The sequence below is a fragment of the Dermochelys coriacea genome, chromosome 1 (genome assembly GCF_009764565.3).
Source record: "Dermochelys coriacea isolate rDerCor1 chromosome 1, rDerCor1.pri.v4, whole genome shotgun sequence".
NCBI classification, from domain to species: domain Eukaryota; kingdom Metazoa; phylum Chordata; order Testudines; family Dermochelyidae; genus Dermochelys; species Dermochelys coriacea.
In genome coordinates, this window is record NC_050068.2 from 19,511,174 (window position 1) to 19,524,893 (window position 13,720).

Below are 13,720 nucleotides of genomic sequence, written 5' to 3' on the forward strand. Positions count from 1 at the left end.
TTGTGCTGCCAGGACCGCTCTCTTGTCGGCACTTGGGGCCTTGGGAGGCGCCAGCCTCCTGTGCAGGGAACGACCGCACCTTCCTTTAGGCTGTGTCGAGGGCCGCACCGAGGAGGACGAGCGGTGCTAGGGCCTAGCCTGGCACTCCAGGGCCGACAGTTTACGGTGCTTAGCTGGTGCCGGGGCACTATGCACCGAGGAAGCCTGAGCCGGCGTTGGCTGCTCTGGGCCCGGCGGCTGCAACGTGGCCTCCATCGACAGCTGCTTTAGGCGAAAGTCTCTTTCTCTCCTTGTCCTTGGCTTAAACTTGGTCCTTGCACATCCTACACCTTTCAGTTCGATGTCTGTCCCGCAGGCAATGTAGACACGAGTCGTGGGGGTCACTAACTGGCATAGGTTTGCGGCATGTGCCGCAAGCCTTGAAGCCGTGGGCCTGCAGCATGCCCCGCAGCAGGTGCTGGAGGCCTCCAAGCACCTAATGACTTAAGTGTCCACAATCTGTATGTAAACGAACTGATAACAGCTACTCCAAAGGCTAAGGGACTGCTCTTCTAAGAGAGAGAGAGAGAGAGAGGTTGTTCCAACGTCACCACGGATGGTAAGAAGGAACTGGAGGGGGTCGGGCCGGCAGGGGTATATATGCACGGCACAGTGGCACCACTCGGGGGGGGCCACCGGGAACCCCTAAGGGAAAAATTTTCCGACACTCGTGCACCCAGCGCACACACACCTAATGTGGAATGGATGTGAACAAGCACTCAAAGAAGAATATTTACTTATACACCTTTCTGCTAGGTTCAATTTGTAATATATAAGAATTGGAAAGTACTGTAGTTGTGTATTCTAAACTTACCTGAACCCCTTTCATCTAGAAATCAGAGAGACAATCCTATGAAGGCAGGTTCTTTGGCATGGTATGCTCCCTCTGACAACTAGTTTTCAACTGGCTGCAGTTAGATATATAGTTCTGACATGCCCACCTATGTGTCCTGAAAATCTTGCACTGATCTACTTTAGTACACACACACAATTTGGGAGCATCTATTAATTTAATGGCATAGTTTCTTCATGTCTATACTAGCAGATCCCTCCAATGCTTGACCATTAACACTAAAATTCCACTGGCTGGCTTCCTTTCAACCAAGGAACTTCACTTCGTAAATATTTTAGTCCTTCAAAAGGTTGCCATATTCTATGGTCCATGAGTGACTCTGGAAAACTGGGAGTGGACAGCACAGCTGTTTTAAACCAATATACATGATTGTGCAAGAGCAAGTGTTTTAACCTCCGAGTTCAAAACACAAGAGTGTAGTCAACACTAAAAAGTCATCTGTGTATAGCACAATGCTTAGCTTTATTGATGGTCTTCACCCTACCCTCCTATGAAAGAGTTTGTGAGCTAGCAGTTGAATTGCTAAGAAATAAAAATGGTGAAAGGCAGAACCTTGTCTCAGCACTCTAACTGAAGCAAACTGATCCAAAACAAATTCATTAACCTTAGCCAGGCAATAAAGGAGCTATAAATAACCACTATTTAGCCCATTATACATCAGTTCCTCCACAGGAATCATATTTTCTGTTTTTCTTTCCCTTGTTCTTTCTCACTGAAGCGATTTACATGACAAAGTAAGAGTAAATCATCTTCTATTTTTCAATCCTCACCTAGAGTCTTATTATACTCTTTGTGGCCCTGCAGTTGGTTGCTGTGGACATTCTGATAACATCCCAAACAAGGGATTAGTGCTTCAGGGGCCACAGTAACAGATGAATTCTTAAGAAACAATGACAGTATTTTTATATAAAGCCACTACTAAAGAGAACAGAAAAAGAGAAACACTGAAAATATGATTTATAGTCAGAAATACAGTTGAAGAGGAATGTTTTCGATGAAGTAGCAGTGGCTCTTTAAAATGACTAAGATAAAGAGCAGGAAAAGAATACAAACCACCAAAATTAAACAAAGGAATTCAAAGGGTTACACAATTCCTTATGTAAATATCTCTCTCTTTGGTTTATTCTTAGTATATACAGTTTTTAAGACTAAACATGTGTAATTCCCCTGTCTGTATGAGGAGAGGATCAGCTACCTTCATAAGACAGAGGATCTTCAGAGAGGGTGGGGTCAAATAGGATTCTGTGGGGAATCCACACAAACCTTCACAGAGCCTGAGGCTGTATTAGCTTTTTGCATGCCTCCCTCTGCACTAAAGAACCCCTCCTGAAGTCATTTTCAGGGGCAGCAGAAGGTGAAGGAGCCAGATGGAGCCATGCTTCCAGAGACAATGGTAGACAGGGAGTCTCCAGAATTGGTATGGAGACCCCAGCATCCCATGATTCCCCCAAGGTCTTGTGTGTGTGGGGGGGGGGGCGGGGGGGATCTGCAAGTTTTAGGGTTTGAACCCACTACCCACTCCATGATGAAAGTAGCAAACTCAATGCCAACTGGAAGGATCTGCTGGAAACTCTACATGGCTTCTGCCGCAGACTTTACCTTTCCTCTCAGAGTTTTCTACAAGAAGGGCAGAAGAGCCACGTTTCCTAAACAGCTGCTGCTGGTGCACTAGTTGTATTTATTTTTTAATAATTCTCAATTTAAGAGAAACTTGTTTTCCTCTCTTCTGGTTTTCCCAGTGTAATTTTATCTACGATGCAATTACTTTATGTACCCACGCATTGTCTAAACCAATGAAATTTATTCCAATTAAAACTCCAATGCGAAAACATTTCAAGCTAAAAATATACACACACACACAAGCTCATATTCAAAGCAGAACAGCAAAACTGCAACATCTTAAATAAAGAAAAAATGAAGAAAAATGGAATCATTAACTTTCCATCATAATTGGGAATTGCTACGTAGACATTTTTAGGATAATTAGCAGCATTCTGTCCTTTCACACGCTGCACAGATGCTTAGCAAAATGATCGTCTAAAATGCACTTGGCCTGAATTTCAAGAACATTATTACAGTATGCTTTTACATTGCAGACTTCTCACAAAGGTCCCTCAATGTCTCACAAAGGTCCCTTAATGTCCCCAGCAAATCAAAACCTCAGAGAACATGCATGCTTGCCATGTCATTCTTCACCCCCACCCCACTGCCTCAGCACCTAATAAAGACACAAACTACCTTAGTAACAAGAAAAGGAGTACTTGTGGCACCTTAGAGACTAACAAATTTATTAGAGCATAAGCTTTCGTGAGCTACAGCTCACTTCATCGGATGCATTTGATGGAAAAAACAGAGGGGAGATTGATATACACACACAGAGAACATGAAACAATGGGTTTATCATATACACTGTAAGGAGAGTGATCACTTAAGATAAGCCATCACCAGCAGCTGGGGGGGGGGGGGGAAAGGAGGACTCCCTCCTCAGGCCCTACGTTACCAGCACTCCCAGCTATCTTCGAGACACCACTGACTTCCTGAGGAAACTACAGTCCATTGGTGATCTTCCAGAAAACACCATCCTAGCCACTCTGGATGTAGAAGCCCTCTACACCAACATTCCACACAAAGATGGACTACAAGCCGTCAGGAACAGTATCCCCGATAATGTCACGGCTAACCTGGTGGCTGAACTTTGTGACTTTGTCTTCACCCATAACTATTTCACATTTGGGGACAATGTATACCTTCAAATCAGCGGCACTGCGATGGGTACCTGCATGGCCCCAGAGTATGCCAACATTTTTATGGCTGACTTAGAACAACGCTTCCTCAGCTCTCGTCTCCTAATGCCCCTACTCTACTTGCGCTACATTGATGACATCTTCATCATCTGGACCCATGGAAAAGAAGCCCTTGAGGAATTCCACCATGATTTCAACAATTTCCATCCCACCATCAACCTCAGCCTGGACCAGTCCACACAAGAGATCCACTTCCTGGACACTATGGTGCTAATAAGCGATGGTCACATAAACACCACCCTATATCGGAAACCTACTGACCGCTATTCTTACTTACATGCCTCTAGCTTTCATCCAGATCATACCACACGATCTATTGTCTACAGCCAAGCTCTACGATATAACCCCATTTGCTCCAACCCCTCAGACAGAGACAAACACCTACAAGATCTCTATCATGCATTCCTACAACTACAATACCCAGCTGCTGAAGTGAAGAAACAGATTGACAGAGCCAGAAGAGTACCCAGAAGTCACCTACTACAGGACAGGCCCAACAAAGGAAATAACACAACGCCACTAGCCATCATCTTCAGACCCCAACTAAAACCTCTCCAACGCATCATCAAGGATCTACAACCTATCCTGAAGGACGACCCATCCCTCTCACAGATCTTGGGAGACAGGCCAGTCCTTGCTTACAGACAGCCCCCCAGTCTGAAGCAAATACTCACCAGCAACCACATACCACACAACAGAACCACCAGCCCAGGAACCTATCCTTGCAACAAAGCCCGTTGCCAACTCTGTCCACATATCTATTCAGGGGATACCATCATAGGGCCTAATCACATCAGCCACACGATCAGAGGCTCATTCACCTGCGCATCTACCAATGTGATATATGCCATCATGTGCCAGCAATACCCCTCTGCCACGTACATTGGTCAAACTGGACAGTCTCTACGTAAAAGAATGAATGGACACAAATCAGACGTCAAGAATTATAACATTCAAAAAACAGTTGGAGAACACTTCAATCTCTCTGGTCACTCGATTACAGACCTAAGAGTGGCTATCCTTCAACAAAAAAGCTTCAAAAACAGACTCCAACGAGAGACTGCTGAATTGGAATTAATTTGCAAACTGAATACAATTAACTTAGGCTTGAATAGAGACTGGGAATGGATGAATCATTACACAAAGTAAAACTATTTCCCCATGGTATTTCTCCCCCCCCACCCCACTCCCCACTGTTCCTCAGATATTCTTGTTAACTGCTGGAAATAGCCTACCTTGCTTGTCACCATGAAAGGTTTTCCTCCTTTCCCCCCCTGCTGCTGGTGATGGCTTATCTTAAGTGATCACTCTCCTTACAGTGTGTATGATAAACCCATTGTTTCATGTTCTCTGAGTGTGTATATCAATCTCCCCTCTGTTTTTTCCACCAAATGCATCCGATGAAGTGAGCTGTAGCTCACGAAAGCTTATGCTCTAATAAATTTGTTAGTCTCTAAGGTGCCACAAGTACTCCTTTTCTTTTTGCAAATACAGACTAACTCGGCTGCTACTCTGAAACCTACCTTAGTAACAACCATATATTTGAATCAAGAGTGCCTAGCACAATGGAGGTCGTGCCCGTGACTGTGGCCTGCAGGTTCTTCCACATTCCAAACAAACAACAACAATATGTAAAATACAGTGCTTATCGAGTACACTTTTAGTAGAGCTGAACACAGCCAGCTTTCTTAGCTTTGACTGCATGAGTTTATGCAACTAAAAATGAAGGGAGGTTCTTGAGGTTTTATGGTTGAGGCTTTTCTGCTCAGTTCTGAAATAAAAGAACAGATCTGTATTTGTGGTATGGGAAGTGATATTTAGATACATGGCTAAAAGACATCAGAACAGTGTCAGGCTACTGCGAGTTCACCATGATGACGACTGGAGATTTTTGTTTAATCAAACTCCATTTTACAAAATTATGAACTATTTGTTTCCAATTGCGAATTTAAAAACAACAGATATTATTTCAACAGCTGCATATTTAGACAGAGGGTAATATTTTCAAAAGGGCCTAAATAACTTAGGAGCCTATGTTCCATTTTCAAAAGTGATCTATGCACTTAGGCTCAGATTTTAAGAGACACCTAAAGATGCAGATAGGTGCCTAGCCAGATTTTCAAAGCACTTAAGCAGATTAGGTGACTACCTGCCATTGATTCACTTGCTTAGGTACCATTGAAAATCCCAATAGGTGCCTTTAGGTGCCTAAATTTCTTTGAAAATCTGACCATCAGAAACCTAAGTCACATTGACCTTCAGTAAGATTTAGGCTCCTAAGTGCCTAAATGAATTTGAAAATGGCACTTAGGTGCTTTTGAAAAAGTTTACTCAGAGGCTAAGGAGTCAGTTACACTGTAAGTCCTGCCAGTGGGGACCTCGGGCCTCTGAATCTCTTTCCAGGTAGAAGTATTCTACCTGTATTTAAATATAAGCTTTGATTTTTAAAAAAACATGTGTATTAAGTTGATGCTTGTGAAAGGTGCTGGATTGTGAGCAGAATTAAGTCCTCTATTTATAGAACATGTGCTGTACTGGTAATGAGATTAAAAATGTCCCCACATTTGACCCACCAAAGTATCTCCTGTGGCAGACATGGGGCTATTCTGTAATAATCTCTGGATATTATATTGGGAATTTTACTGTTGGGTGTATTGGGTTTAATCAACAGGGATGTTGGGAAACAAACAGGAATTCAAAACAATAATTCAAGATAAGACAAACAAACAATTGAGGGATGTCACAAGATAATGGAATTAACAATGACTTTAGGGAGACTGGCTTGACATCTTGTTGAGCCCACCAAATTGCTTTTGGAAAGCAGGCCAAATTCAGGTAACTAAGAAGACAAAGAACTTCAGGTTGGATAAAAGGTGCATGTCTCTCTAGGGCAGGGGAGTTTGTTTGAGAGACAATTTCTGTTGGGGAACAGACTGACACACAAAGACACTTGCTGGCATGTTTGAAGCAGTTAGACTTTTCTAGGCTTCCAGGGGATGGTAAGACCATTAGGTAGAATAGATATGCCATAGACTATGTATTGTTTTAAAGTCCTTTTTCTCTTTTGTTAAGATTTATTCCAACTGTTCAGATTAAACAATACTATGGGTTTAAGAAGGCTGTCTGGTCAGTATTTTTCCCACTGATCACAGACTCCCATAGGGAAGAACTGCAAGTATCAAACAATTGGACCTACTGGTAAGTATAGTAGATACACAGGGTTCTGTAGACCAGGGCCTGGTCATGTGGAGAATCACATGATTTCACTGAAAGGACAAGTTAATGAAGAAGTCCTGACACCAGTGGTTGTGTATTAAGAGAAAGACCAGAGATGGGTCAGAGGTGCAGCTAGACCTGTACCCATGACATAAGAACATCCATACTGGGTCAGATGAAAGGTCCATCTAGCCCAGTATCCTGTCTTCCAATAGTGGCCAATGCCACGTGCCCCAGAGGGAAAGAATGGAGCAGGTAATCATCAAGTGATCCATCCCCTGTTGCCCATTCTCAGCTTCTGGCAAATAGAGATTAGGGACACCATTCCTGCTCATCCTGGCTAATAGCCATTGATGGACCAATCCTCCATGAACTTATCTAGTTCTTTTTTGAATCCTGTTATAGTCTTGGCCTTCAGAACATCCTCTGGCAATGAGTTCCACAGGTTGACTGTGCTCTGTGTCAAGAAATACTTCATTTTGTTTGTTTTAAACCTGCTGCCTATTCAAGACATTTCCATCCTGGTCAGGACAGATAAACCTCTGGAGATATGAGAGAAGTTCCATCTCAATCCCCATTCAGTCCTTGACTTCTCTATTAAAGTGTCTTTTGGGGTTCCTGTCACTGGGAACTGCAATGAGACCACCAATTGCCTACTTTAAGTATTTCCCTCTTGCTTAAATTCCTTCTTTGCTACCCTTTCTGATCATGCTGAAGGCATAACAACAAAATCTAGGATTTAGCCTTAATTGGATCTCTGCAATGTTACCACCTGGATTAGCTCCCCTCATGAATAATTGTCACTGCCTGGAGGTTGACATATTGCTTTCCTGTACTTTGCGATTGTCAAGAATTTCATGCTCAGCATGAAGAAAGAGTTTAGAAGTGGAAGGCCTAAAAAAGTAGGAGTCCTATTAAAATATTTGGCATTAAGCTCCACATGCTTACCTTTAGCAGTACACTTTCCATTGCCAAAATAAGGGACTGACAGCAAAACTTGCTAGGGTCAGAGGTGTGAATCCCAGTCCTCTGGTCAATAATGGCTACTGAAATAGGATGACTATGGCAAAGGTAAAGCGGTGATCACTTGTACTGCCTATCTAAGAATTGTGTACATCCTATATAATTGTTATCATCCAGTTTCCTCCTGCCTCTTAGGCCATAAGCTACTTGTGGCAGAGGCAGTTTGAATGCTGCCCAGTCCAATTGAATTTGACTTAACTGAGGGCTTATATGCAGAAAAGCTTGTCTGTTTTTTCACATATTGTGTAGGTTGTCAAATGGTGAAAGTTTTCATCTTAAAAAATTGCTACAACTCTTTCTACTGCTCTTTAAAAATAGCCTTGGAATGATAGCATTAGTAATATAGGTGCATCAAGAAATTATATTAATTTCACTGCATGATACATTTTTAACCATATAAACTCACATCATCAGCTATACTCCTCAGCTCTCCAAACCACATGGTAGAGAGGCTGCTGACATTTATCATCAGGAAAAACACTCTGTGCCTACCTGACGTAGAGTGACCGCTTCTGATTGGTTCTCAGGGAGCCAGACCCAGAACTCATGCTGTGGTTCATCATCTGCTCGCGTAGATCATGGATTTTTGCCTCAAATCGAGCGTACTCTGATGATGGAAAAAACATAGAAACCTCTATTGTAGTTGCATTACTATTGGTAAATGCAAATGAATGTTAAGATTAATAAATCCAGGACATGTTCTTAGAATCATGGTCACATGCCTATCTATCTTAAGCGTGTATATAACCCCATTACTGTAGCATCTGAGCACTTCACTATCTTTAATATATTCACCACTCATAACACCAAGGTACTGTCATCTCTATTTTGTACATGGGGAACTGGGGCACAGAGAGACTGACTTGCCAAATGGGCAAACACAAAGCCTGTGGCAGACCAGGTAACTGTACCCAGGCTAGCACTATACTCACTGGACCATCCTTCTTGTCAGTGACTGAATTACCTTGTTAATGGAGCACAAGGTACATTAAAATTACCAGTTGGACAAACACATGAAGAAGCAATAAAGAAAGTTTCCAAAGTTCTTTCAAGGGGAACTGTGCAGTGGAGAACCTCCCCTCCTGATCTCATTTAACAAGGAAATACCTGGGGATCTATTTTGTCCACACTGACTATGGAATTTCCATGAAAAGTGCCCCTGCCTGGGTGCAGTGGGGGGCAAAGCATGCAGTGAACCCCTTCTGCCCCCAAAGGAGTTACCCTTGCAGAAAGCACAGAACACCAAGGGGCCCTCCCATGCTGCACACTCCTTGAAGCAGAGTGTAGGTAACCTGGAGGCCCAGTTTACCTGAAAGACAATGCTTGGGTGTGCACACACTGGGAACCTGATTAACTGTTGCCCTGCACTTTATTTACATTAGTGCAATGTGAATGCAAACTGGTTGTAAAATGCTACCAATTAGAACAGTAGCATTTTATACCCACTTTGCATTGGTCAAGGTACAGGGCAATAATGAATTGGACCTACATCTTTAGTATGGGACTGGATGCAGCAACTGCTGCTTTTAGAAGCAGGCATAATTCCTCCAGACTCCACCATACTCACAGCCAGCAGCTGCTAACTCCTTCCCTCTCTCCACTGCTCCATTGTCTTTGAGCCATAATACAGCCCAGAGTTGGACGGAGCTGCTAAAGAAAACTAAGAAGTTTTTTCCCCCCAAAATGTGATTCAGAGTCTTCCTATTAAGCAGGATATTTACAATGGAAAGCCAGGCAAACACAGAACCCAGTATTACATACTTGCTAAAGAAAAGACTGATTTTAATAATAAAAATATATCAATAATACTTATACCGAGCTTTACACGTTTAAAGCTATGTACAAACGTTAATTAATCCTCACAACACCTCTATCAATTATATAGAAATTACTATCCCTATGTACAGTTGTTGAAGGTCCTCCAAACACTTTGATCCCAGCACAAAGTCTTCTCCTGCACCCCCAACCCCTCATCCCCAGCCCCACCCCAGAGCCCGCATCCCCATCCTCACACCCCCTGCACCTCAATCCCCTGCCTCAGCCCAGAGCACCTCCCCCCGCACTCCGAACCCCTCAGCCCCAGCCCAGAGTCCCCTCCTGCACTCCAAACCCCTCATCCCTGGCCCCACACCAGAGCCCGCAACCCCAGCCGGAGTCCTCACACCCTCGCATCTCAACCTCTAGCCTGGAGTCCCCTCCAGCACCCTGAATCCCCCATTTCTAGCCCCACCCTGGAACCCGTATCCCCAGCCCAGAGCCCATACCCCTCCCACACCCCAACCCCCGCCTCAACCCAGAGTCCCCTCCCATACTGCAAACCCCTCGGCTCCACCCCCCAGCCTGGAGTCCCCTCCTTCACCCCAAACCCCTCATCCCTGGCCTCACCCCAGAGCCCGCACCCTTAGCTGGAGCCCTAACACCCTCAGCCGGAACTCAACCCCCTGAGCCAGCCTGGTGAAAACGAGTGAGTGAGAAAGAGTACATTCTCTTGTGAGAGAGAGAGAGTGGAGTGACAGAGGAAAGGGGGATGGATTAAGAAGGGGGCGGGGCCTTGGATGAGGTGTGGGGCAGGGGCCAAGGCAAGGGTGTTAGTTTTGTGTGAGTCAAAAGTTGGCAACCCTACCCATTGCTTTTGTTTATGTACAAACTACTGGAGCAAGTTTTCAGATCACACTGTTCCTTCAGGTTCATAATTGAGCAGATCCTCTTCTCACTTGCACCCTATTTTCTTTATTAGAAATCTTGACGCAAATTGAAACCTCTCTGTTGCAGACGAAAGCAGTGCACCGACAAGATTTAAGTCTCATTTTCAAAAGTGATTTAAGCACGTAGGAGTTTAAGTCTTATTGCAAATCAAGGGGACTTGGGCTCCCAAGTGCTGGAAGGCCAGATATTTTATGTCAGTGTGAGTTAGGTCAAATATATGGCCCTTCAAAAATCTGGCCCTAAATCACTTTTGAAAATGGGATTTAGGTGCTTTTGCAAATCTGATCTAATCTAGGATTTGTATATGACTCAGATTAGGTCATTTTCTCTTTGGTGAATTTAGTCAAGATTCATTTTGTAAATTATTTTGTTTCTGTCAAGCCATTAACTTTGTATTATTACTATTACAGCTATTTATTTTTCTCTCCCTCATTATGTGCTCCTCGCTATATGGTAAACCATCTTGATATTTATGAAAAGTACATTTAAAAAAATCAATTAAAAAAAGGAGCCTGCATTTCCACTACTCACATTCCACCTGTTCTGTGGATAAACAGAGACAGTCTCAAGGGCTGTCAATCTGGCCCCTTTCACAAGCATTATATACACCTTCAATGATGTTAAATTATATTTCAAGGTGTATGTCAATAGGTTTTGGTGCTTTGCATCTGGATTAGGTCAAGAAAAGAAATAATTTGCACCAGAGTAGCTTCTATCATAGCTTTCTCCTTTAACAATTAACAAAGCAATCCCACACAGATCCTGCATCTGAGATGTGGGAGGAATTCCTATATTTAGAGTGAATTCCAATCTGTAGAGTGAGAAATGAAGATCAAAAAAGATGACTCTCTGTAGCACACCATCAAATTACTTGCAGTTTGCACACCAACACCTTTGATACGTAGATGGGATAGTCAGATGATGAAGACGACTTCATTGTGTTTTGTATTGTTTTGACTTTGGATGACATTTCATCAAGGTCCGGTACTTGAAATTGTTTTATTTGATTGCAAATTTATTCTGAATTTTCCTAGAAGATACTTATAAGATTTGTTATGATTTTTAAATATTTACTAACTACATTCTAGGTGTTCATGGGATCAAACTACAGGCCCCAGACCACAGTATATGTGAGGCTTTGCTGGGCTTTTTTTTTTTAAATTAAACTAAGATCAAAAATGCAGATGTTTATGAAACCAATTACATATCAAGTAGTTATCAATGTTTCGCTCTCAACATGGGAAGACATCTCTAGTGGGTCCCCAAGAGTCAGTCCTGGGTCTGGTTATACTCAATATTTTCCTTAATGACTTGGATAATGGAGTGGAAAGAATGCTTACAAAATTTGTAATGACACCAAGGTGGGGTTGCAAGAACTTCAAAGGACAGGATGAGAATTTAAAATGACCTTGACAAATTGGAGAATTTGTCTGAAATCAACAAGATGGAATTCAATAAAGACAAGTACAAAGTACTACACTTAGGAAGCAAAAAAATCAAATGCACAACTACACAATGGGGAACAACTGACTAGGCAGCAGGATCTGGGGGATATAGTGAATCATAAATTGAATATGAGTGACTAATGTGATGCAATTTCTGGAAAAAATCAATTCAGACAATTAAGGTTGTGATAGATGGACAAAAGGGAAAAATACATTCAGTGAAAGGCTGATTCACTGTCTTGTGGCCCTTTGAAGAAAGAAGAAAACCACAGCACATCACTGACTGATGCACTGCTGCACTATGCCAGCTTTTACTGAGCAAAATCTCCATGAAAAGGGGCATGTGATTCATATCTGAAGTTCCTGTGCTCCCTAGAGGCATGGGCAGCGGGTGACCCGCCGGCTTGGGGAAGCTAGTCCCGGGTTGGCCCCACTCCTCCTGCCCACCTTCCCCCACCGGAGCCCAGAGCCCCTCCCCCCCCGTGGCTGCCAGCCCCACCTCAGCTCCTGAGCACCAGGCAGGCGTCGCATGTCCCCGCAAGTCCCCTCCCGCAGCCTCCCACCCCAGCGCAAGGCAGGCAGCCCCCTCTAATCCCCCCAGCCTCAGCCCCAGCCCCAGCATGCTTCCCTGAAGAAGAGAAGCCAGCATGCCTAGGCTGGACCAAGGGGAAAGGGCAGGGAGGAGGGGGCCTTCTAAGCAGAGCATGGGCGGGGCCACGCTGGGCTGTTTGGGGAGGCATAGCCTCCCTCAGCCTACCATATATGCCAGCCTGCCTAGAGGCTTTCCAATAAAAAGAGTCAGGGCCCTTTATTTAGGAGCCTAAAAATTAATGTAGGAGACTAACTCCAAGCACCCATTTTTGGTGCTTGAGGTTGAAGTCACCTATAACATCCACCACGCTAAATCTACTGCATAGGCTAGTGACAGGAAAATTTTAATTTTGCTGAAATTGCTTTTTAGTTAGAAAATTAGAGCATAGCAATGGAAAACACAAGAACAAGAATTTTGCAGCTCCCACAAAAAACAGTTAAGACTCTTTATAATACTAAAATGTAATTATTTTCATCCTTAATCTTGTATAACAGTTTGAAGCTTAGACTGAATATACAGAGTAGTAAAAAAACCCAAACCAATCCAAACCTGAAAATAGATTCTGATAGAAATGCTGATACACTATATAGCAGTGGAAATGACACCACTGAAATGCATGAATATTAGCCAACCCCACCTACACTTGCTTGAATTTATCTAATGTTGGTACCATTATAGAAATCTTAATTCTTTCTGTCAGCAGGTATTAAATTTTGCTGTCCAGTATTATGCAGGTTCATCAATGTTTGCTTCAAGATGATAAAAGCTTTCATAAGTACTGCTATTAGATTTTTAAAATAATGCACCTGTAACCCCGTTTGGTATATTGTGAAGCAGTGACTGTCAGTAACATGGGTGATTTGTTGGCAAAGGATCACACTTTTTCAGACTCTACAAGAAAAAAAAAGTAGCGTAAAACCCTAATACTCCACTTTCAAGATGATTACTACAATGATATATTTGTTTTTAAAAAGACACTAGAAAAGTATTAGAAGACAAAATATCAGCTTGAAAAGGATATGTCAAATCAGTACAAGCTAGT

General features: G+C 43.0%; 1 protein-coding gene across 1 annotated transcript in view; it reads right to left on the reverse strand.

Moving 5' to 3' along the window:
- Positions 1–13,720, reverse strand: part of DLG2 (discs large MAGUK scaffold protein 2) — a 1,500,569-nt gene that overhangs the window by 132,936 nt on the left and 1,353,913 nt on the right. Inside the window, 1 exon segment of the mRNA XM_043504108.1 lies at positions 8,428–8,542. Coding sequence (XP_043360043.1) covers positions 8,428–8,542 — 115 coding nt within the window.